The sequence below is a fragment of the Squalius cephalus genome, assembly GCF_949319135.1.
Source record: "Squalius cephalus genome assembly, chromosome: 3".
NCBI classification, from domain to species: Eukaryota; Metazoa; Chordata; class Actinopteri; order Cypriniformes; family Leuciscidae; genus Squalius; species Squalius cephalus.
In genome coordinates this window covers 51,224,765-51,252,369 of record NC_137124.1, presented here as the reverse complement: position 1 = coordinate 51,252,369, position 27,605 = coordinate 51,224,765, and the positions used below count along the sequence as shown (strand labels likewise).

General features: G+C 35.4%; 1 protein-coding gene across 4 annotated transcripts in view; it reads right to left on the bottom strand.

Annotated features, from left to right (window-relative positions):
* Window positions 1-27,014, bottom strand: part of sipa1 (signal-induced proliferation-associated 1) — a 55,470-nt gene extending 28,456 nt beyond the window's left edge. For all 4 annotated transcript variants that reach the window (XR_013820652.1, XM_079867272.1, XM_079867270.1 and 1 more), the window contains exons 1-4: window positions 26,858-27,014; window positions 5,134-6,780; window positions 1,884-2,008; window positions 1,072-1,260 (exon numbers count right to left, since the gene is read on the bottom strand). Coding sequence is in view for 3 of the 4 variants with exons in the window: in XM_079867272.1 (XP_079723398.1) it covers window positions 1,072-1,260; window positions 1,884-2,008; window positions 5,134-6,253 (1,434 nt within the window). In the remaining variant the exon portion in view is untranslated. The remainder of the gene's footprint in view (window positions 1-1,071; window positions 1,261-1,883; window positions 2,009-5,133; window positions 6,781-26,857) is intronic.
* Window positions 27,015-27,605: the final 591 nt, after the last annotated feature.

Below are 27,605 nucleotides of genomic sequence, written 5' to 3'. Positions count from 1 at the left end.
TATTTCATGCAATTCTGACTTTATATCTCGCAATTGTGAGATAAAAAGTCGCAATTATCTTTTAAAATGTTTTATTCTGTGGCGGAAACAAGCTTCCATAGATTTAGTGCTCAATTACTCTGAATTATTTTTGGTGCTCAATTATTAATAATAGTTTTTATTATCAACATATAAAACAGTTTTTGCTACTTAATATTTTTGTGGAAACTGTGATCATTTTTTTCCTCAGGATTCTATTATGAAGAGACAGTTCAAAAGAACAGCATTTGTTAACAGCATTAAAATCGCGGACGTATCGCCAGCGATAATTAATGCGATATGGCTCAGCTTGTCAGTTAACTACGGCTCTTTGTAGTAAATGCCGCTCCATCTGAAAGCAGGTGATGGCGATTTACTACTAATCAAGGAACCGGCTTTACTGACGAGATGCGCATTACAACCTCACGATTTAAATCGCCCAGCCCTATTTAAACAAGAAATATTTTGTAACATTATAAATGTCTAAACCGTCACTTCAATTGAATGCATCCTTGTTGAATAAAATATTAATTTATATTCTTTATTAAAATATCTTACCTCAAACTTTTAAATGGTAGTGTATCATGGTTTCCACAAAAATATGAAGCAGCACAACTGTTTTCAACATTGATAATATTAAGAAATGTTTTTTTTTGCAGCAGCAGCAGCAGCAAATCAGCATATTAGAATGATTTCTGAAGTATCATGTGACACTGAAGACTGGATGAATGATGCTAAAAATTCAGCTTTTTCATCAAATGAATAAATTAATTTTTTTAATAAATTACAATTGAAACCAGATCTTTTGAATTGTAATAATATTTCACAATATTACAGTTTTTACTGTATTTTTGATCCAATAAATGCAGGCTTGGTGAGCAGAAGAGACAAACATTTTTAATTATTCCAAACTTTTGACTGCCAGTGTCATATATGTATATCCATACATGCATTCTGTAAGCACCTTATTTCTATTAGCGTTTCAGTAACCTTCAAACACGAATTGCAAGTTCACCAGAACTACAGAATGCAGCTCAATGTAAAATCACTTACCCCCTGCTCATCCAGTTTAAGGAGTGTGTCTCTGACTTTAGGGGAAGTGGAGGCCAGTCTGAGGCAATGTAGGTTGAGATCAGGCAAAATAAACTCCAGCAGTCTCTTGGGTGAAAGGCCGCGTGGCGTGGTGTGACGTGCAGCGGAGGGAACAGACTCCTCCAGGATTGAACCTCTCAGGGTCTTCAGCTGCAGGAAAATGAGCAATTAATGAGAGCAAAAGACATGATGTAAACTTAAAGGGGTAATATCATATATATATATATATTTTTTTTTCCATGAGGTTGATCATATTAGTCGTGTATTCAAAATGATATAAAGGTGCAGCTTTAAAACCTCATAAAAAAGGTTGAATTTTAAAACGAACCTCTACCTCCTAAGAGGCCATAGTAGCAATGTTTCTTTAAAAGATACTAATTTATTTTTCTGTCAAAAGTTCAATACATATCTTAATCTATGTAAAGTACTGAGTTATGGCCTGAGGACAGGTGCTTTTAGAGGTAGTGAGTTGTTGTTTTTCTTAAAAGAGAAAAATAAATGAAATGGTACATTTGTGTATGAATTTCCTTGTGATCTCATTAATTCTAAACAAAAAACAAAACCATAACAAGCAAAAAAGTGTACAGACAGAGGGTGGAAAATTGTCTAATTTCTGACCATTTTTTTCTAGTGGAAATTAGTAGCAAAAGTGGACCTCAAGGAAAATATAAACATGATAAAGTATAGGATATAATAACTTTAAACGAATTAGTGAAAATGTTTCAAAATGTCTTTTTCGACTTATTCTGTGTGTGAGAGAGTCTTGTATTTACTTCAGTGGTCCTGAAAATGATTCTGTAGTTGTACTGGGACCCACTTGATCCCTCTTTTTCCTCTCTGCGAAAACTGACAGCCACTGGCCCCAAACGCTCGTCGATGCCGAAGAAATTCTGATGGTCTGGTTTACAAGAAAGAAAAGATGTTAATAATTAATACAAAATGCTAACAATTAATACAAAATGCTGTAAATAAATAAATAAATAAACAGTGAAAGTGAAAACAATATAAACAAACACCAGAATATTGAACACTAGAATAAGAGAAAACTATGATTGTGAAACCTTTAAACTTTAAAAGTTTAAAGGCTCATTACAGAGATGAATAAGCATACTTGATAGCCACACTACTGTTTGATAGTGTCACGAGTCTGAGTGAACTGTTCTTCCTGCATTTATTTTGAGCTTTTTTTTTAGCTATTTTCAACATACTTTGACATCAGACTTGTATTGATGTCTTTATGTATGAACATATTTGTCAATGTTCAGAACTAAATAGTCAATAGCGCTTTGTCTACGTCAAAGCCTGGCAAAGCTGCACTTTACAGCTTGTTACAGCCACAGTTGTAATAAAAATGAAGGATAACAGATTCCCCCCTTTAAGATTTAATATGCAACCGTTTCTACAGTAAAACCGTGAAATTTTTGTAGTGAAATGTGTAGTTTGAATTCTTTTTTTTTTTTATATATATTTTGTGCATTGCATCCTTTGCAATCCTATCCTAGCATTTGGTTAGACAGAAAATAGAACAATAGTCTGACGTGGAGAATGAGTCATCAAAATTGTTGATCTGTCCTCTCCGCTTAAGAGCTGTAAGAGCTCCGCTGTTATTCACTAAACTTTTGCATCACATTTGATGTGCAGGGGCCTTTACAGTCAGAAATATTGGTCTTAGAAGACAAATAAATACAAACGAACAAGGAATACAATAACAGTATGTTGGTTTGACAAAAGCAATAACAGACATGGATACAACATGGTTAAAAAAGTTAAAAAAGGTTAAAAAAGTACAAAAGCTGCACCTTTACAACAGCTTGTCACTGGGGCTAAAAGAGACAACTTTGTACCTTATCTGCCCCTAAAAGTTGCATATTAGTAGCATGGGTGTCAAACTCAGTTCCTAGAGGATCAGCTCCAACCCTAATTAAACACACCTGGACTAGCTAATCAAGGTCTTCAGGATTACTAGAAACAGAGATGTGCTGCGTCCCAATTTGCATACTATCCGTCCAAAATAGTACTTGAAATTAAAATGAGTGTGTCCCAAATCGTAGAATGTTCAAATGAGTATCCCAAAGATACCCCGATGGTCTACTTTTTCCGGTTAGAATTAGAAGTGCAGATCTGTGCACACCATAGATATATATGAGTAGATTCCACATTCCACCACTCCAGACACGTTGGCGCACCCGCCATATTGCAACGGACAGCGTGTCGTCACTCACAGTAAGAATCAATGATGCCACAACATTGTGCAGCTTCTGGTTGTGAAACTACTGAGTTTTAAATTCCCGTAGAAATGGTATAACCTTTCACAGGTGAGAATGTGTTGGTTTGTGTTTTTATATTTATTAACTCAATAATCATGTTTTTACTATGGTACTCTTCATGTTTTTACTTTTACTATGATAACTTTTTATTGTCGTGTCAGCTGACACTTTCATCTTTTTGTATTGTGTTAGTTTAGCAAATTCATCTGCTGAAGTCTATTTCAAAGATATTCATACATGCGTCTAACTATGGTTGCAGACGCTCAGTCAACTTGCTCTCGAAATATCACCGACCGCTCCAATATGGCGGACAGCTTACGTTTATCGGCCCGTTGAAACGGCCTCTAATGAGGCATCTATGTACATATACATATATATCTATGATGCACACTCTAATAGCTAATATTGCCCACAGTTCATTACACATTACAGTTCATTACCGCATGAAAGACCCACGACTGGCAGATCAATGTGCTACTACATTTCTCTCAGAAAGGGTAGGAAATTAGTTTGAATGTGGAGGATTTCAACTTTGACAAGATGATTGACAGAGCAGTCTTAACGGTGACAGGATGCACGTAACTGCGACAGAGCTGTACGTTAAAGACACAATTATGATGAAGTAGTATATCCCAAAGCTTGCCTACTCTTTTGTTACACACTCAAAAGTATGTACTTTTTCTTCACAAAAACAGGCATAGTATATGTAAACAAACTGGAATGCAGCAATGGTCTTATTATTGGAGATATGAGGGTCTGCGGCTCGAACATTAGAGAAAGCGTAACGCTAACTTTGATCACGTGTGACTTGATAACCAATCACATTACAGCCTTGACATCTTTGAATTTCATTCAGAGTTGTGCGACAGTCATTCACTGTTTGCAGATACCATAGAATTGAGTGAGAAGTGCCGTAAACTGAATCATACCTGTCGCGCAATTGTCCGTGACATCTCTTATAAAACAGTATTTATTTATTTATTTTTAAATAGATCAATTCAAAATCAATGTCTAAGAGCAAACATGTTGAATGTTTGCCGATGGGCTGTCTATCATTAAATAAGCTATTTCCTCACAAAAGTGGTTAATTCAGTGTAGTGAAGCCTCTCCTCCATCCTTTAAAACAAAAACAAACAAAAAAACATGCCTCTTGACCCCTTCCCTAAGTATGCTTTTTTATGGCTAAGGTTGCAGGCTTGCCTTCAAGTGGCTTTGCAAGAAACTTCCAGGCAGGTGGCCCTCCAGGAGCAGAGTTTGACACATGTGCCTTACAGGGTTTAGTAGTAACCCTTAAGGCAGGGGTTTTCAACCATGTTCCTGGAGCGCTCCCAATACTGCACATTTTGCATGTGCCCTATGTCTGATTCACGCATTTCAGGTCTCGAGTCTCTACTAATGAGCTGATGATTTGAATCAGGTGTGTTGATATCTTATACCTTAAGATAAGTTCAGTTCCAACCTTGCTCCAACACACCTGTCCGCAATTATCAAGTGCTCCGGAATATCTTAATTAGCTGCTTCAGATTAGCTGTTTGATCATGGTTGGAGCTGAACTTTGCAGGAAGGTAGATCTCCAGGAAAAGGATTGGGCACCACTCTTTTAAGGCTAACACCCAAGCTGTTGTACCCCTAAAAGTAAAATTTTTGCACATTTATTCTGAGAGTGAAGTAGACTAAGCAATGAAAACGAGTATATGATATGTTTCTTCAAAAAGAGCAAACAAGAAAAAGTGGTTCGCTACACACACACCCTCACCTTTCATGTAAAAGTACTTGTGATAGTAACGAGCCCCAAGGTCTGCATGCTCTATGAAGTAGTTACTTTTCCCCTGGGGCTGGACGTGGCTCTCCCTGGGCTCCTCTAATACTGAAACAGCATCGTTGGGGCTTTGAAGACTCCTCCACCTGCACTTGCTGTGCAGGCCAAGCCCCACACTCTCCTCGCCACCCATCTCATTCCGAAAGTGAGGACAGCTGAGCAGGAGATCATTATCATTCCCATCTCCTTCATCCAGCAAAGACTGCTCTACATCTTCCGAAGTAATCCCACTTCCCGTGCCGCTCCCTCCACCCTGAGAAACTGAGGAAGGTGTGGATTGAGAGAGCGGACGGAGTTGAGAGGCAGCTGACGCACCAGATGTGATGTTCTTTTTGCGCCCAATACTGTCCCGATTAGTGGCAGCCTCCGACAGGTCGAAGAGGATACTCTGTACGTCATAGTGTGCAAAATTGCGCACCCAAGCACCGCCTGGGACTTGTTCACACTGAAAATGAGTGGCCTGCAGAGGGGACTGTTTGGCCTTTTTACCGAGCCCATCTGGTTTCGGGGGCTTGACTGGTTTTGAAGTGTCTACTGCTGGAGAACAGTTTGCTTGATACAAGCCGTCCACATCAGGAGGTGCCTCTTGCAGCCCCAAAAGAAGAAACGGATCTCTGAAGCGCAAGGCATTGGGACTGAGAGCGCCTTGTTCTTCGGCACCAGGATCTACGCACTGTGTCTGTCGCTCCAGCGAGGAGAGGCTGCCGTATTCTCTGTGGAGGTACTCCCCCTGCCCCGCAGTCAGAGTTTTGTCCCCCCCTGCCCGGAGCAACTTCCTCCCGACCTGCCCCGTTGAATCCAAATCGCCAAGGGTGACATCACTGTTGCTGCGCTGCATTATGTGTCCACGACCCACTGTCCTCAGATTCAGTGCAGCTGCGTTGGGTGTGACGCTGTCACAGTTTGTTCCCTCTGGCTCTCTCCTGGGGGGCCATTCGGCCACGACTCGTGTCCGCACACTACCACCATCCTGCTTGGGGTCAAAGTTCACTCTCGCTAGGGGCGGGCGTGGACTCTGCCTGCGGAACTTGCGGATGAAGAGATCGTCTGACTGCATGATGCCCTGATGAACTGATGTTTTGGGAAGCTCTTACTTTTCAGTTGCCCTTGCCCCTTTTTCTTATTTCTCCCCACCAAATTACTGCATCTGTGTGAATAAGTCAGGAGTTTTTGAGGAACTTAAGTGACGGACACAAATGTTTCTGTTCTGGCCATGAACACCTAAATCCTCCAGCACTGCCAGCAGAACTCCGTTCAATAGGTTCCTCATTCACTAAAATATTCAGAAGGGCTGAGCGCAACTATCTTCCTTGGAATAAAATAACAGCCGCGCAGGCTCCATATATGATTTCAATCTCTCATTAACCATCTTAAATTCTAATACACAACAGTACTCTAATCATTAATGTTATAGGCCAAACCCCAGCAGACTGACTATGATTGTATGTGGATTGAAGTTGGACCTCCTACTGACTCCCAGTCTGGTTTATTCTGAGTCAGGTACACCTCGTCATGACTCTCCGTTCATGGCCAACCACAAGCTCTGTGCCTTTAGAGACCACGGCTGCATCCTCCACCAAATTCCTGAAACACAATGACATGTAGGTTATTAATATGTTGTACATGATAATAGATGTTACATAAATAGCATTTTTGTAAATTACATTTTGTGCTTGGGTTGTATGGCAGTACATTAGATTCTGAGTTAAATTCTGCTGTACCGTTTATACTTTATTTTGTGCAAAGATCTGTGTGGATATTAGTGGGAACGGCTTGAAGTTATTTATACACTGGGAGATCTTGCGGATGAAGAGATCGTCTGACTGCATGGGTTAGGGTTAGTAATTCCACCTACTTCAATTAAAATTTCTCTCAAAAGTGTTAACATTCCCTAGCCAGTGGAGAACCCTGCATAGGCAACACACGCATCTGCCTAGAACGGCACTATAAGTCAGTACATGACGCAGCTCACACACACACATAGACAGCTGGCTGGTCTTCTTACCACTTACCAAAAAGATTAATCATCTCTAATCCAGCTTTCTGTTTTGGTGAAACCGTCAAATTAAAATGTAACCAAATGTGCCCCATTCCTGAAATACACACACTGACATACTAATGATTTGTTTTAAATCATGTATAAGCGAGCTGATTTTGACCAAGGGGCTGCTCACAATTAGATCAACGACATCAACAAAAAATATGCAAAAAACATTGAATGTATACATGTAGGTGTGTAACTGAACATGTAATACATGACACCTACATAAAGAAATGTAACAAATATTGCACGTCTTGCACCAAAAAAAAAAAAAAAAAAATAGCAGATGCCTATCTAAACGCTAGCGCAAACAAGATGTGGTTGTTAAGGTAGAACAGTTTTCATTTTTATACACTTCCTTGCAGTCAAAAATAGCATACAGACTATGCCGTACATCAGACCACATCCACCCAGCTGACCTGCACAATAGCTGCTCTGCTCACAAGAGGAGGGGGCTTCCTGCAAACTTTGCCAATAGATTGGAAAGTACTTATCAAATATGCAACACTGTTTGCCAGGTTTTTTAGCCCATGTTGCATGATTTTTTTGCCTTATGATTTGGTCTGCTCCCATCCTCTTTCGGAATCTCTATCTCTACATTCTGGTTTGTTGGGTAAAGGTTAATATCACAGACACATGCATGATAAGTTAACTTTGTTTTAAAAAAAAATCATTCAGAGCTACAGTCTACTCTGTCTGATGTAGCATCACACATAAAGTTTGGCACATGTACAGTAGTTTATTCAGCAACAAAATTAAATCTCATTTAAATTATTATGCCACCCATTGGTCAAACGACCCTGAATACTATGGCAAGCAGATTTGTCTTTGAATGTCACCAGTGTGTCACCAATGTAATTCAGTTCTGACAAGTAAAAATCTAATTCATGTGCTCTACAACTGCATCAGATAACACACTTTCACACAATCAATCAATGTTTTTGATCTCAATTATGACAATATGACTTTTTACTAAGAAAAATGGTATTTTGACAAGACATAATTTGAATTCTATTATAGAGCTCAATCAAATTTCGACTTGTTTTCATCATGCAAAACAAAGCTGTTTATCGTTTATTAATTTGTATCTCTTTCTTTCCAAATCTTGCCTGAGATAGATGTTGTCAGTTTTGGATATTGGCAAAATATTTGTTTTTAAGTTTATTTAAAAAGATATCTTCAACATTCTTCAATCCATAGATCCATTTTCAATGTAAAACTAAATACTATTGTACAATTCATAATTTGAGTCCAGATGACTCCCAGAGACACAGCAGATTCAAGTGTTAATGCTCTGACTGCAACTGATTTAACTCCTGCTACACAAGGACTTATTTCTTGGACTTATTCACTGCCCACAACGCTTTACCGCCTGGATGCAATTACCATAATGAGTTGAATAAAGAGCTCTAAAATGCAATTCTGACTATAAGAATGACTATTGTAGATGTCTTTAATTACATTTAGTAATAATGCATTTGATTATATATAATTTCACTTGTTAAGATCTTAAAATTATTTCTAGTTATAATAATTCTCACTAAATTTAATCATTTCAGATATCTTTCATTTGACTAGTATAAATACAATTCTGACTACTCAAAACTGAATTATGACTATGTTGTTGTTGTTTTTTTTGTTGTTGTTTTTTACAGTTAATTACAGTTACTATTTCCGGCAATTCTCAAAATGAGATTGTAGTTACCACTGTCAATCTCATTTTGACTAATCAATAATCATAGTTAAAATTATAGATATCTACAGTTAATTAAGTAAATTAAGCAAAGATTTTTTTATTTTTTTTATTTCTATTAGACAAGCTTGAATTGAACTTAAATTAGAACTTAACTGCAGATATCTAAAATAAAAAGCAAAACAAAACAATGGAAGTCAATTCAGACAAGTGAATTATTAGTCAACATTGCATTGTAAATATCCCCCAAATTAATTATTACAAAATTGCATTTTCAGATATTTTCTAAGTGAATTTAGTCAAAATTAGGGGGTGCACCAATTCTACTTTTCCTTTTCGGATTCCGATAACTCAATTCTGCTTACTAGCCAATACAGATCCGATACCAGGACTGCTTTCTATCTTAACCAGTTTAGAATATCTATACTTCACTAACATGCCAACTACAAAAAAATGCATTATAAATAAAGAGTAAGCAGAGTCTATAGCTAAACAAATAAATATATATATATTATATATATATATATATATATATATATATATATATATATATATATATATATATATATATATATATATATATATATATACACACACAGTTGTTGGAAATAGACACAATAACATCCATGGGTGATCCACAGTATTGAATTTGTCTGACAGATTTGACAACAAAGGTCCATGTCCATGCAGATACCAATCCAGGTATAGGATCTGTGCATCCCAAGTAAAAACTGCATTACAAATATCTAAAATTGGACTAGTCCAAACTGAATTACAACCAATAATGCATGGGAGCTTTTTAGGATAAAATGTCTTGTTGCCATCGACCGTAAGGCACGTGCACATAGACCCCAAGTAGTGCTCAAGCATCTGCCCAATAAATGCCCTTTTCTGTGTCATAAGTGGATTTTTTTTATATATTATATATATATCGCATCCAAAATAAAAGTTTGTGTTTACATAATTTATGTCTGTGTACGGAGTATAATTATATATAAATACACACACATGCATATATATATTTAAGAAAATGTGTTATTTATATATAAAATATTTATATATTATATAAATTATATATAATATAAATATATATACACAGTATATACATGCAAATATTTCTTAAATATATACATGCATGTGTGTGTATTTATATATAGAAAATAATTATACACTGTACACACACATGTATTATGTAAAAACAAACTTTTATTTTGGATGCGATTAATCGCGATTAATCGTTTGACAGCCCTAATATATATATATATATATATATATATATATATATATATATATATATATATATATATATATATATATTAATTATTTTTATATATATTTAATAATATATTTGAGTTTTTATATAAAATAATTATTGCACTACTGCAATATCTAGCCTATATAGAGCCAGCCTAACTTAGCCCTACATTAAGGCCTACATTAACTTAAGCGAGTATGGTGTTGGCGTAAAATAGCTTCGTGCAGGGTCGAAAATACCAAAATTCCGCAAAATTCACGATATGAATTTTGCCTTTTATGTTTATCATGTCGAGCAATATCACACGAGCAAAAGTGCTGGTTTTCCCGAATATCAGCACGATTGCGCATGCAATTTTAATATTTTCATTTTAATACAACAGTGCACCAAAATTTAATTTAATTTTTTTTACTGCTCTATTTCACGAACGAAAGTTCCGAACAAAGCAACACAGTTGCCTTCCTGCAAGGTGTTTCGTTTATGAATATGAATGAATCAGCTGCTTTGAGCGAATCAGTGAATGAATAGTTTTTGATTTTGCCTCGCTTATTCAAACTTGCCGCCACCTACTGGCGGTTTTGTTTAATGTAAAAATGCCGAAAATACACAGAAATGTATAATTTAATTTTTTCATTTCATATTTCTATATTAAAAAATGTGCATTTAAAACACTAATTTCATAACATAATTGATGCAACTGTAATTGCAGTTCAATGCATCTAAGTAATAATAGTGTAGTAATAATAGTAACAATACCTAGTAATAACTGTCAGTAATGTACAACAATGATTTTGCTCATTTACCAATTCAGCATAATGCCAACAAAATAAATATTTATTTTTGATTTAAATAAATAAAAAAATAAATAATTATGAAAGTAATTTAAATGTGTTCTACAGTAACTAACTTGAGCACCCGCCCCCCAAAATGTCTGTGCAAAGCCCTGCACTAGAAAAATTTGTTAGCGTTTTGGTCAGATGTAAAAAGCAACCAGTATTTCATAAACAAAGCAAAATATACAGCTGATATACAAGTGAGGCCATTTGGGGTTCTTGCAAAAAAAAAACAAAAAAAAAAACCACATTTATTATGCCATGAACTTCGCAAAGTTTGTTAAACCCAACATTTTTTTTACCCTGAAAATTCTGTTAAGACTGTTTAGTCTTAACTCCAGTAATGTTTAGTGTTTGGACCTAATAAAAAAAAAAAAAAAAAAAACCTTTAACATATAAAGTAGCCTAGCTAAAGGCCCCATCATGTTCCAACATTTAGCCTACTCAATGGATGGCTCTACACGTATATCCACAGATGTCTGGGATAAACCCTGCATATCCACTGACCCTAGAACCGCCCCTGAGTAGGCTATATCATGTCTTTCTCAGCATCGTTTTTGTGCTGATGTGCCGTTTCTTTCTTATGAGCATCCATGCACTATACATTTCATCCAAATGTCGCTAAAAAGAGGGCAGTGTGGATGTGCAGTGAGAGCTGTGTGAATGCAGTTTAATCTGCCTGCCTCTTAACAGACTCGTCTACGCTAAAACAAATCTATAGCCTATAATTATTATTATTTCACAAATATGATCTCTTTACAATAAAATGAGTGTTTAGGTAAGCAGTTTAATTTCATAATAACAACAAAGGCAGCTCGCACGATATGAATCATTGGCTGCTACATGCCAAGCGGAACAGGACGAAGTAACCGAATGAACAAAGAAGCAAACGAGCACATCCTTTCTCACTAACAGGACGCTGCTACTGTCTTAATGCCGGTTACATCAGTGGCATTTGGTGTCACTCGCATTAAAAATAGCGGTGTCGAATGAAACTCACCAACAACAAAGCGATGTCTGACAGCTGTCTAGTCTCTCTTTCCCCTCGCGTAATTCTTGTCGAACTGACGTCTTTTATGCTAAACCTAGCTCGACGAATATGCCGTTTTTGCACAGCGACTTCCTGTGATTTGCAACCTCGAGAACAGGTGCAGTGGTGCAGCGAGCCCTTCCGATGCGCGCGCCAGTGAAGCTCTAATACGCGAGCACTGCGGTGATGTATTTTAAAGGTGAACGACGAGGATTTGACGGTTTCATCTCTCTCTCTCTCTCTCTCTCTCTCTCTCTCTCTCTCTCTCTCTCTCTCTCTCTCTCTCACACACACACACACACACACACATACACTCTCACACATGTCCTGATCTTATTTCACACTCTCCTTTCTTGAAATAGACGACTTTTTCCTCCAGATTTAGGGGCTAACGCACACTGAGCAAATGCAGCAGAACCAGAATTCCCAGTGATTCTCCGTCATATATTGTAAAGTAGTAACTGAAACATTTTGTGTGAACGGTGTTGTGTGAATTTGGTTATTTCTTTAATTTCGTCCGTTTCCTCTTTCTGATAAGAGTAAGAACTGAGACCCCAATCACTCCACATATATATGTGTCAGTTTCACTTCCAATTTTCTGACATTAGACAATTTAGTACAACTTTTGATGGTATAATCATCTGAGACACATTTGCACAAGGCTTTCATCAACCCACTCAGGTCCTCTGGTACAGTCTAATCAATTGGGCCTTTTTCATGTGGCATGTTTCTTTTTTAGTCATTTATGTTTACACTACATAAAACATTTAGGATGCATTATCAAACATCCTAAATATTTAATAGTGTCAATATGATTATCCTGCAGCCTGTATTCTCTCAACTGTTTTCACTTCCAAGTGCATCACCTGTTAATGTGGGTTCAAGCATGATTAATTGGTAGCTGAAAATAGATGCAAATTTAACGGTCTCTGTTAAAACTTTCCACTTTCCCACAACCCCAACTAGAGCAAAGTAGCGTTTTAACTTATGTAGCCTAGGCCTTTTATGGTTTGAGCGAGTAATACTTCGATAAGTATCTGTTGAGAACATATAGGCCTATGTTAACAAGAGAGAAAGGAAGCAAATTTATTCTATTTAATATTGTTTAGTCAACAGCATTTTTATACATGTAAATGTATACATGTACATATAAAGAGACAATAATTTTCAATGCTGTTTAAGAACATTTGCATTTGCAACAGGGCAAATTTTTTATTCTGTTTGGTTAAAAGCTATATTTGATTTAGGATGAAAGATCTACCACTCAACTTATAGGGTCAGTTGACTGAATAGCCTAATTTTTTCACTGGCAAATCTGTGGAAACACACATGACAAATCTCTGGGCACAAACCAAAAAAGCTCTCAGAGGCTCTTGGAATATCTCAATTAAAAATAAATAAAATAAAGATTTTTTTTTATGGATTTAAAAGCTATATCTAGGCCTATAATTTGTAAACGGACTTGAAACTAATTCTTACGTTATAGGTTGAAATAAAATAACTTTATTTCTATATAAGCTGAATTGATTACTGAAAATTCTAAAAACACTTACAGCATTTACTGAGGATTTGTTGTTATGTTATGCTTTTTTTAAATTGCAATGGCCCATAGGGGCCTATATGTAAAACACTTAAACCATATCAAGTTGCCACAATACACAGCTTGCTAAGATGCACAGTGTTTCTTACAGTTTTAAATTCCCTATTTGCAGTGAGGGATTAAACAGAGAAAAGGCTTAAACAATTTCAGTATTGAGGGCTTGAATATTGTCCTTACTGAAGGTTTTGATGCAGCATCCAAATGCACCTAATGGAAATACATGCTCCCTATCTGTCAGTCACTTCAACATTGTGTCGGGTACTTACACGTGGAAGCCCCAAACACCTCTGAAATTTTGAAAAAAAGCCAATCAGAATTGGCGAGTGGAATTCGCATGTGCCACTCCCCTGGACTTACGGGTATAAAAGGAGATGGTGTGCATCCACTCCTTCAGGTTTGTGCTGACGAGCAGAGAGCGTGTGCCAGCCATTCAGCGAGGAGTTCAGTGATGTGACAGGAGGTCACTTCGACGTTGTGTTGAGTACTCACACTAGGGGTCCCAATGGAAAGCACCACAACAGCTGAAACGAGTTACAAGGTTTCGGTGGTGCAGACCAGTAGCTTGCCGGGTAACAAGTGCACTTGCAACATCGTAACCTTCCCAACACGCCACGTAAGCCATGTAGTCCATCGAACAACACCGGGACAGAAAGGACAATGGGACAACCCTATTACAATGGGAATAGGTCGCTTCAGTCAGTCTTTTGACCTTTTCTCATAAAAAAAAAAACAAAAAAAAAAATTGAGACGTTAGCACTAGAGAAGTGCTCTTCCTCCTTGGTAGGAGAAAGAACACTACGGAGGCCACATCCTGGCCGAGGATAGGTTTGTGGAGAATACATCGCATGGACTAACCAACCGGGAAGTAGCACACTACAAACACAGTGACTGGTGACAGAGACGGAGCTCGGCCTAGGCTAGGGGAAGACATGAGTTTACCGACCGGGGTGCGACCCCCTAGTGTCAGTACTCGACACAGCGTCTCATTCCCTCCATCAGGGAACAGAGGTTAAAATAGAAACCAAGACTTTCATCTGCAATGACAAGTTACAAGTTACAATATGCTCTTATCCAAAATGTAAATGACCTTGCGAATTGCAACCAACAGAAGTTACGGTGGCCGACAGGAAAATATGTCATCGTCTGAGACAGCAGAGAATAGCCAGTAAAGCAATGAGGTTTCTTTACAAAGGTAAATTAAGAAATTAGGTTTACTTATTCAGTAAAACTATATGTTATTGTGAATATTATTGGGTAACACTTTATTTTACGGTGTCCTTGTTACATATGTTACATGTACTTACCATAGTAATAACAGTAAATTATGCATAATTACATGCAACTAACCCTCAACCAAACTTCAACCAAATTCTAATCCTATCCTAACCCTATAGTAAGTACATGTAGTTAATTAATATTACTCAGTATTTAAATATATAATTACACTGTAACAATGACACCTTAAAATAAAGTGTAACCTATTATTGTTACTGGTTCATCATTGTGTCAGTGTTTTATTTGCTGACTTTAGCTGGCTTCTTTGCACGAAGAACAACATGATGAAACGCATTTGTCTGTTTAGGGCTACTGTAGAAACATGGTGGCGCAAAATGGCTATTTCAATGTAAGGGGACCCGTGATGAATGTAGATAGAAATTGCTCATTCTAAGGTAATAAAAACATATTGTTCATTATGTAAGGTCTTTATACAACACTGAAAACATAGTTATGTATAGTATATGATATTGCATTTCTGTCAACAGATCCTCCTAAATATTACACAATGCACCTTTAAGTTATAGGTTGAAATAAAATTTAATTTAAACTTTAGCTAGCTGAATTGATTACTGAAAATTCTAAAAACACTCACAGCATTTACTGAGGATTTGTTGACTAAGGGAATGCAAAGTAGTAATCTCTTAATTTGGCAGCAGTTAAATTAGGCTGCTGTAACTTTAAGACCTGACGCACGGACCCATTACACGCCACTGCTGAAATCCACCCGCATTTGGCCAGTTATACTGTCATGTGAGTTCTTTCTGAACTGTTTATGTTCACTTAAAACATAACTGAATGCGTTTATGTGAATACTCGCCAAAACCTGCATTTTGACAGTTTTTTTGTGTGTATTTGCCTGTTTAAGCGCAATAAGCAGCGAAAACAAACTAAATTTAGTACTGAGAGGCGGTTTTATGTGTGCACACTTTGGCTGTGAGCACAAAATTTGCGGGAATGAGTCAAATTATGTGCAGTACGTGCAATCCTACACCAAAATTCAAGCCCTGTAACACATACAATATTCATCCAAAGCAAGTGAAACGAGTGAGTGAGGGTTTGTGTGTGTCAACTCACTGTTTACACCTGGTATTAGGATGCGTTTTGGTCGATTGGATTCAAGTGGACGACGCTAAATACATGTGTAAGAGGACTCTAAAACATTTTGAGCTTGTCCACTTTCTACCACTTCCAGAGGTGGTCAAAAACGCATTCGACCGGATTGCGTATTGGAAAGGCTCATGTGGTCGAATGCCTTCAAACAGCCACTAAAGATCGCCTACTCTCCGCCTACTGACCTAATGTATAAACATTATGGGAAGCGCGCTAGCCAGATGAGATTTAGACTTGGTCAGCTGAAGATCCAAGTTTGTTTTGAAGACAAAAAAACGTACCAAGCACAATGTTCTCTCACCATTCCTGATTTCGTTCAGCATGGTCTTGCGGCTATCAGTGCAGAAACGAAAGCTGCTGCTCTCCGTATGTTTTTTCGTTGTCTCCGGGCACTTTCATAAATTGTGCAAGCTTATTTTGTCCATTAGATCAAAAGATCTAATAAAAACCCATATATTTACCCTCTCATAGACCCTCCCCTCAAAGAAATCAGGACAGAAGTGGTTGAAAGTGGACAAAAGAGACGGGTTAAAACACCAGGTGTAAACGAGAATGTGCCTCTTGTCTACTTGTGATCCGATCGACCATAACGCATCTGAATACCAGGTGTAAACAGGGCAGAGAAAGCGAGAAAGCATTATCTATTCTATGGAAAATGAGTATTGGTAGTAATGAGTACCAGAAGAAAAATCGAAAAATCTGTATTTTTGAGAACACTACATTGCACTTAGTGTATTATTTCAGATGCATTTTTTAAAAGACTACAACTGAAAACTGTATTATATATTAATTATTTTAAGTGTTAAATATTAAGTATTATATGTTAATTTCAAGCCCTGTGTATATATATATATATATATATATACACACACACACATACACACACAAAATTGTAGATTGAACAATGGAAAGCAGAGTAAATGTAGTATGGAATGTAGTGAGGTTGTTTCAGAGAGGCAGTTTAATTTTGACCGTCACCCTTATTATAGGGTCTGCTTCCTGTTTGACAGGAAGTGATGTGAAATGCCAGTTGACCTTTGTGTAGGCTGAGAGGATGAAACTGTCATACCATCCTGCATGGCCTAGAACAAGGTGAACTAAACTTCCGTGTCTATGTGTAATTTCTCTCCACTTTGTTTCCTCCATGCTCACATCATATGCACTTTTTAATATATAAGCTCTCATACAATGCTGAATACTGTTTGCTCATTTTTGTCAGTTATAGGTTTGTTCCTTTTAAATACGTTTTTTTTTTTTTTTGTGCATATATCATTGCTTTCATCTCCACCATAATACTCTTTTATTATGTTTTTCGTGTGGATAAGCTAAACACATTTGTCTAATGGCTGTGTTTACACCTGGTATTAACATGCGTTTTGTGTGATACAATCACAGGTTGTTAACCAAGACATTTATCACATGTGTCTCAAATGCATCTCCTGTGATCACTTGGGGTTGGATTCAGTTTATGAGAGGATCTCTGACTTCATGAATACAGTTCTCCTCATAAGTTTACCATTTTAAAAATAAACAAAAAGAGAGATTTTCCATAAATGATCCTTTTCAAAATATGCATGGTTTTTATTATTGTGTGTTGCTTCCTCCAGCATACAGTACTTCATGTCAGTCTGTCACTGCAAGTCGATATCTTACTCAAGATGTTCTGTGAATTATTTAGCTCATATTGATCTTTATTTAAAAAAAAAAGACTGATCTCTACAGCGGTGAGTTAAATAAAATCTATATTGGCAATGCTTTTGATTGATGATATTCACTACTTAACCAAAATATTGAAAGAGAATAGTTTCACCACTTAAAACATTACAACATCCTGAGTATGAATCCTTTTATAGCTGAATTATGGAATCCAACACTGTCTTTTTGAAAACAAGAATTGCAATTATGTTTTGGTTTATTCATATATAATTTAATAATTTATTCAACTTACCCCAGATTACCCCACTTACACATTGACATGTCTCAACCCTAACCTGAGGCAAGTTAAGCTACTTAGGACACTTTTTGACAAGTCACATTATAGATTTATTTTTAAAATTTCAGTTGGGAGAAATGAAGAAGTACACTTTAGTATACTTTTAAAATGAGCACTTATTATGAAATTAATACACTTTAAAAGAATGTACTTAAGTGTAAACTGAATGCAATGTTTTCAGTCACTTAAGTGCTTATATTTTAGTTTAAATTCCTTTTAAAAGCAATTAATTGAATGCTATTGTGCTTTTTTGACCCACTTATAGGACTTAAGTATATCTTTGAATGTAATTTCATCACTTCTGTTGTCTTCGAAATATGGTTAAAGTGAACTGCCCAATGTACCGAGATGCATTTATGGTAAACTAAAATATACTTTAACGCAATTTCTTTTGCAACTTGTAGGCTATGTCATAATTGCACATTTTGCATAATTTGGTGCATTTAAAATATATGAACTATGTATATAATAACTATTTATTGAATAAAAAACTACAGTTAAAATGATTTTAAATATATAAGTATACAGTATAAAAGTATTTTACATGTGCTTTAGTAGTCAACACAATAAACTAAGTGTACTTCTTTAAAGCATACATAATGATTTAAAATTTACTTTAAAGTGAAACATTTAATTTTACATTATTACCATAAGCTTTTAAGAGTACTGAAGCGTGTTAAGAAACATAATCAAGAAAGTGTACTCTTTAAGTACACTTAAGTGGCCTTTTATTTAATTAAGATTTGAAGTACTCATTCAGTGTAATTAAGTACGCTTCTTTTTCACTTTTTCAAGTTTCCTGATATTGTGTGGTTCATTAGTTGAATCTCATTTCTCTGTGCTTAGAGAACAACCCAAGTAAAACATTTGCTGTCCCACGTTCCCCTGGTACTTGTGCAAGGTCACCCTATAGTGCTTGAGGCAACACTGTATTTTTAGCATATGACACTGAACACTAAATAAAAAATAAATGCTATTTTGTGTTCAGTGTGAAAAATATGGTTGCTCGACAACAATAGCAGAGGACTGACAAAAATGAGTAAAGTAAATAACCATAATCTTGGAAGGACAAAGAGGTTGACTAAAACATTATTCAGTTATTCATGTGCAAACCATCAGGCCACATTCAGGATATGCTTTAAAAAAGCAAAGTTTTTGCTCCTCCCCCATCGCAAACTTGAGAACAAAAACAAAACCTCAAGCAGGAAGTTTACAACTTGGTTCAAAAGGTTGAAATGATGTGAAAAGTATACAAAGACATAGATAGGAGATCCATCAGACATAACCACACTTCTCATTTGAGAAGATAAATGTAACAAATTATGCAGTTGATAGATGCAGAATGTTAAGCTGTTAAATCTGTTGGCTGCATTTGAAATGGCAAGTGTTTTATTATGAGTTTTGTGTTTGTATAAAGAGGAAGAGGAACTTGTTTGACAAAACAACACAATGGAATTAAGTTGAGTAATTCAAATGAGAGTATTTTATTCCTTATGCTACCATTGTTTGGTTGTTGAGTTCAGGTGACTTCCTCTGTCCATTTGTTGCATGTGTGCCATTGAAAAGAAGAAGTTGTATACTTTTTAAAAAAAAGACTTATTATTGAAATAATACACTTTACTTCACTTCACTTTTGAATTGAACTTGAACTTTTGAATTGAGTAGGACTTAAGTATATGTAATTTAACTTTGAACAGTGTGCTGTCAAGCATTTATGGTCAAATAACATATACTTTAATACATTTCTATTTGAATTTGTATGTCATGCATTTAAATACATTTCTATTCACACATGTAATAAGGTGGCAATTTAGTACATTTATTATAAGAAGTTTAGTACATTTATTTAGTACAAATTATAATCAAGAATGTTAGTCAACACTTCAACATAATAGTGATTCTTTAAAGCACGACTAAAATTTATTAAAACAATGATTTAAAATGTATTAATCTGACATTATTACAAAGTGCACCCTCTAGTGTGTTAAGAACATGCAGCCATGAAAGTGTATATGGCCTTTTATTTTTATGAATATTAAATTATCTTAAAGTACAGTTTTTTGCTGTTGTAAAAACAAAATATACTTTTAAAGATTTTAACTACATGTGCACATTCAATACAATTAAGTGCACTAAATTATTTCACATGGGCGAACAGTATATGTTCCCTTTACCAAATCGTGTGTATACAGGTTTATGAAAAAAGCCTCCCTTTGGAGCAGTCTGGTGATGACTTGATTCATAATCAAAGTAAATAATGTTTTTTATTATTATTTTTTTTACAAATGCCTAACTTCTTTATTATGGCTAGGCCTAATTATAGCTAGCTTTATATAAAACAGTAGTGGTCTGTGGTATATGTCCTCATGTATGTGTGTATGTTTAAGATGTCTACAGAAATGGGACTTATTGCCCAAGGCAGGAAGAACAACTGTTCTAATGAAACACACAGAGAGACACACTCACACAAGAAAGGATATAGTGAGGAGCCTTCCTCCATCACTACATCCATTATACTTCTGTTACACTGTCCACTCTGTCCATACCAATGTCTTTGCACCTGCGACTGCATCTTTTCCTACTTTACATTCTCCTCTCATCTTACTCTTTTTTTTTTAAACTAATATAAATTTAGAATATCACTCTTTGAAATAAAGATCAGAAAATGAGGTTTTCACAATGATGTCATTGGTTTGGGTTCCACAAAGACACTTTTTCATGCTGTGAAGAACATTTTAATAATCTAAAGAACCCTTTTCCATTCTAAAAAACCTTTTATGGAATGGAAAGGTTTATAGATGTTAACGGTTCTTTGTGGAACCCTCAACTTCAATTAAGAAACTTTATTTTTAAGAGCATATGTTATCATACATTAGTAAAGAAATAACATATTCATCTGCTCTTTTATTTTATTATTTTATTTTGAGAGTTAATGCATGTGGTAATATTGGTAAACAATATTTCTTCAGACAGCCTTAGACCTTAGACCATGCAGACATTGCTTGATATGACCTTCCTAGAGCGCCCATTTGCTTGGCCTAATTAATATTAATGAGCTAGAGGTAAGCCGAGCCCTCTAGTTTTAAGCACATTTAAAAAAAATAGTACAGTGATTAAACAATTTACACAATAAATGCGAAAAAATGGACAGAGCAAATATTCATCCCGATTAACTCTTTCTCACATTCTCAAAGATTTGACGGAATAGACATTTCCAATATGTCGGTCAAAGAGCTCTTCATCTGGAAAGCATCTACTGAGTACAAACATCTTACACTATGAGTCAAAAACATCTTAAAGACATTTCCTGAATGTGAGTTTTAAATCTCACCAGCCTCTCTTCATAATACAACACAGTTTTAAGTGAGTTTTGAAAAAGATACATTAATATAGGATTTAATTTGATGTTTAAAAAACATAAGTCAATCAGGCATTCATGAATTAATGAGAATGGATATTTTTCATATTAAACAGAACTTAATGGTGGTGGGGCTTAATACATTATTGGTCATTCATTGCTTCTGTGAATGAAAAGGACCAATAATAACAAGACCCGAGATTAAGAAGATGCTAAAAGTTACTTAGATGTAAAATATATATATATATATATATATATATATTTTTTATTGTTACATTTTTGCTTTTGAGAAAACAGTTGAAGAGAGACGGGAAACAATAGGAAGTGGGATAGGGAAGAGATCATGAGTCCGAACTCAAACACAAAGTGCTGTTGCGATATTTGACGGAGCTTTGTCCATAGGCTATGACTCTGACACAATGTAAAATGTTTTATATAATGAATATTCTCAATCATGAATATTAATCACATTGCATCAACCAGAGTGATTTATTAAAAACAAAATGCGGACGGTGAAAGATGTGCAACTGGATTACCATGTGCGTGTTAGTCTGTTGCCTATCTGCATGGTCAGACTCTCTATAATTAAAGTCACCATGAAATCAAAATGGATAGTTCTTGTTTATTTTATTTTTTTAATAGAATATTTCCGTATTTATCTTAAATGATTTATTCTTGAATTGCCTATCTGCATGGTCAGACTCTCTATAAATAAAGTCACCATGAAATCAAAATGGATAGTTCTTGTTTTTTTTTTTTTTTTAATAGAATATTTCCGTATTTATCTTAAATGATTTATTCTTGAAAAAAAAAAAAGCTAATTAATTAGCTAATTGCGATAATTTGCACCTCATATTAAATATATTAAATAAACACTTACATTTTTAATATATTTTATATTGTAATAATTTCACATTGAATATCCAAAATAATTTAGAAACAAAAAAGTATTTGTTTAATGGCATCTTTTTACAAAGTATATGAATGAAGGCCAGTATCACTAATACCAGTACTGATACTGATGTATGGAGCCCCCCCATTTAATATAATAATATATAATTATACCCATTCAACATTACGGTAAAAGCTATCAATTTTAACATTTAATAGGCTTTAAAAAATGTGGGCCAGTTCAGATTTGTACATGCCCTGCTAAAATGCACAAAAAAACATTGTTTTTGGCCCATGTAACCAGTGTTTTAAGATTTTCAGGTAGGTAAATATGCAGAAATTGAATAGGCTAATCAAACACTGCATGGTCTTCACTGCATAAATTATATGATAATTATATGAGTGATTTTCTATTGTCTTTTGTTTTTAAATTAACATTAATGTCAGACAGCTGCAGGTTTATAAGACTCATGTCACTAAGACCTGACTCACATGACTCGGATCTGACACATCATATTTTCTCACAATTCTTTACGTCAATGTATCACTTTTCAACTAAGGTGGAAGGTGTTTTTCAACAGGAAGTTGTCCGTCCAAGTGCGAAAGAGAACTCAATGCAGCACTGTGCGTGCATTTCAGGTGTTTGTTCACAGAGAGCTGCACCAGTTCAGATTTGAGCTTTTTTCTTTTGCATCTTATGCTTGAAGGGTTTAATAGCACTTGAATGAATGATAGCGTGATCATATACTGTAGCACAGCCAAAGGATGACAGAAATAAACAGATGTTTATTGGCCTATATATACACATCCCAGACATTGTGGGATATTTGTGTGGCTTCTTAAATGATAATGTGATCTGTCTTCCTTACTATAGCTCTTAGGAAATATATAGAGCATTAGGACCTGCATCTACATCAACATAGCTTCCCATCATTTAGGTCAAAGCATTTAATATTTAAGTGTTCCATTTTAACATTACACTATATTTAGCTTCACTTGCAAGTTAGAGCAGGGCAGCAGAAGTGTAATGGAATAAAATTACAGAATGTATTCATCCACTTTTGGGTGGTCATTGTCATTACCTCACACTTTCATATGTCTGAGCAAAGAAGTTTGTTAGTCTTTGCCAAAACTGATCATTACATTTTTGTTTTCAGAATTTCAACATTTTCTTGCATTTCTCTGCTGTTCTTTGATGGCGTTATTTCACACAGCAGTTGGTGTGCGTGGCATTAAGCTCTGAGTTTCCCACAGACACTCACAGCACTTTTATTGATTTTCGGCTCTTTGCACCAAGGAAATGCTAAGACATACACATACTAATGTTGAATGATGTTTTGTTTTTCTTGCATTATTATTTGCCTGAGAAATATTTCATCAGACATGATAGTGTATGTCTGTAAGTCTGTATCTGTCTAAGTACATATACAATGGCAACATGATCTCATGGTATATTTGTATATATTTTACCGCACATACATTTATGTATGTTTGCATAGACCCTAAAATGTAAAATATTGACATCGACAACATCTAAACGTTTAAATCTTATGTTTAATCTAAGAATATTTAATTCATGGAATTAATCAGTTGATTCTACAGTATTTATGATCAATGAGATTATGTTTTCAGTCACATTTATTTATCACAGTTGACTCATTTATCTTGTAATTATAACGTTTCATTCTGTTCTGTGTGACTTCTGGTGCTAGATCGTTTCAAAGATTGCATCATTTTAAACAAAACAACACTATCAAATCTTGAAATGAACACAATTTCTGTAATTGTTTAACCATTATGTATATATTTTTAAATGCCACACATGTATACTTTGGTACAACTTTTTTGCCATTTTTGGATAATTCCATAAATTATTGTGATTACACTTGTCCGTCTGTACATTTATCTTTATACTATATTTTTTAGAACATTGGTTAGGTTTAGAGATAGATACATCTACATAATGGTGTATTGAAACAACAACAACGAACACAAACTTTTTGGTTTTGTTTAGGTTTGGGGATAAGGTTAAGAGATCTAAAATATCTTTAAAACTGCAAAAATGTAACTATATATGATTTAAACAATTCATAAATATTTTACTGTTCTGTATCAGTAATACTGTTTACATTTTAGATGCTGTCAGTACACCCATATTCCTTGTTTCAGCATCTACCCAAATGTACAAAAAAGTTTATTAAATATGTATTATACGTTATATACGAATGCCTACTTATAAACAATGAGACTAGTCTGAAAATGGATACATATCTTGTACATTCACAAACTAAGGCCTCTGTATCTCAACATCACATAGCTGAATAGCCATAATACATGACCAGCTTCCCTGGTGCAACTGTAGGCCTAAACACTAAAAGTGAAGATGGCAGTAGAGCAATATTATAAGAAAACTTAAGCCAACAGTTTCAATTATAGTGATACATTCCGACATTTATAATGCAGCCCAGATAAAGGATAAAACCTTCATAGGTTTTCATTACCAAAATGATTATTTTGTGAAAAAGAAGTATGCTTAATTGTATTGAATAGCCTATGCACTTGTAGTGTACTTCAAATCATAATAATATATATTTAAAATACTGTATACTTGCTAATAATATTATATTAATGAAATAATAGGCCACTTAGGTGTACACTTTAATGAATGTTTCTAAACACACTCAAGTACACTTTAAAAATGCACTTTGTAAATGTCAAATTAATTACGTTTTATTTTAAAAATACATTTTAAATCTATTTTTATAATATTTTGTCTTATTTGTGCTTTAAATAAGTACACTTATTTTGATGTGTTGACTAACATACTAAATCACGTTTGATAATAATTTCAACTGCAGGGTGTTATTGATATTACACTTAAAGTTAAAATTTTCTAATTGTTGTAAATTGTAACTTCATCATTACAAACATATTTAAATACATAACATACAAGTTTCAATAGAAAATACATTAGTTTACCAATACATTCAGCAGTACACTTTAACCATATTTCAAAGACAATAGAGGTAATTAAAGATGTACTTAAGTCGTACTTAAGTGGGTCAAAAAAGCACAACTTAAAGGGGTGGTTGATTATGATTTCACTTTTCTAACGTTAGTGTGTAATGTTGCTATTTGAGCATAAACAACATCTGCAAAGTTACAACGCTTAAAGTTCAAAGCAAAGGGAGATATTTGCTTTTAAAGAAATCGTTTTTTAAGGACTACAACAAACGGCTTGTAAGGACTACACAGTGACATCACTAACCCTAACATTAACATAAACCCTGCCCCCGGGAACACGCAGTCCATGTTGAGAAGAGGAAGAGTTGTTGTAGTAGAGCACATTTGTGAGTCTGATCAAGATTTCGCATCCGTCTTTTCACGTGCAGTACAGTATAACACAAATGCAATAGCATGTCACTCTGTAAGCATCTTACAACAGTTCCAACACAAGCGATTTTATAGATTATTATGACAGAATATGCTAACTGAAGATAGTTAACACCATATCAGCAACATACATCAACTAACCATTCAGAAACGTCCTGTTGGATTCTACATGTTGTCACTGCTTCTTGAGTCTGTCCATCATTGTCCAACTCCAGTTTAAACATAAAAGGCAGAAGAGTTTGCTGCTAACACACACACACACACACACACACACACACACACACAAGCTTTTGAAGCTCCGCCCTCTGTGCCGGGAGCAGCAGCTCATTTGCATTTAAAGAGACACACACGAAACGACACGTTTTTACTGACCCTCAAAAAGGGGCAATTTTAACATGCTGTAAAAAATTATCGGTGGGGTATTTTGAGCTAAAACTTAACATACACACTCTGGGAACAGCAGAGACTTATTTTACATATTGTAAAAAGGGGCATTATACCACCCCTTTAAGTTCAACTAATTGCATTTAATATAAATTTAAACTATAATAGCTTTTTAATTTAATTGTAATAACGTGCAATTCTATAAATAGTTTTTTTTTTTACAAGGGAAGGGTCCTTATCTACTCTGAAGCAGATTCAGCTTCACATACTGTAGATTATTTATAAGTAATGATTGACCTCTGGGCAAAAACAATCAAATGAACCCAACAAGCACATGTGTTATTGTAGCACCTGAGAAGGCAGAGGAAGAGAAAGGACTCAGTGCATCACCACATCACAGCCTAATAAATGTGACAATGTGCAAGATGCCATTGTGCAATTATCCACATTTTACGTCAACTGCACAGGGTCAAGTGCTGCCATGAAAAGCCATGCAGCCGTACCCTTTGTTGTGCATTTTTAAGATTTCTGTTCTTCCTATTCTTTCATCGCTCTGTATTCCACTCCCTTCATTCTCATCTATTATCAACGTATCCCTAGAGCCCAGAGATCAACCCTTCCCCCCACCCTACCAAACAAATGAGAAAGAGATTGATAGAGACGCTACAGTGCATCTTGCATTTTCCTTGCCACCTTGAACACCATCAGCAGCAGAGCTTGCGGAAATAACTTCAGTGCAAATCAAACGTCCCAGACCTCTTTTTTTATGAATCAAAAATAAAATGTGGAAAAAAATCCTTACCTTTTTAATCTATTTTTCTCAGTTCTCTCATATTCTTTGTCTCCATAATCTCTGTCAATCATCTAGTGCACATCCTCAGCAAAGATCTGCAGTGGCTCGGTGTCTGTGCCGGAACAGCGGTCTGCGCGCATGTGTGTGAGTGTGCATCTATGCGAATGCAAGCCAGCAATGACGTGTAGACATGTGAAGCTAGCAGAACACAGTTTCAACCTCAGACATCACTTCCTCTGCTTCACAATGTGTTTCCCTTTACTGTGTTGACACATCCTCTTCTATGTCTCTCTGTTACTTGTATTTCACACAAACCACACATGCAAACGCAGAACGGGATGTACACGCTTAAAAATAAAGGTTCTTGAAATCTGTGGTTCCATAAAGAACCTTTACATTCATGGAACTTTCAATTACACAAACGGTTCTTTATAGTGGAAAAAGGTTCTTTAGATAATTAAAATGATATTTTGGGAACTGTTCACTAAAGGGTTCTAAAGGTTCCATAATGGTTCTTCTATGGCATCGCTGTGAAAACCTATTTTTAAGGGTGTATAGCAAGATGTGCAGTTAAATGTACAGACAAAAATGGTTCTTACCTCCTAGTTTTCATTTCAGTTCCACATAAACACTTCAATTCATGCTAGCATTTTTGTGATCTCTCTCCCTCAGTGAAGGCTGTTTTTCCTTCACCCAAAAATATCAATGCAGAAATGCAAAAACCACCCTTGACAGCTTGCCCTGAGAAGCTCACTAT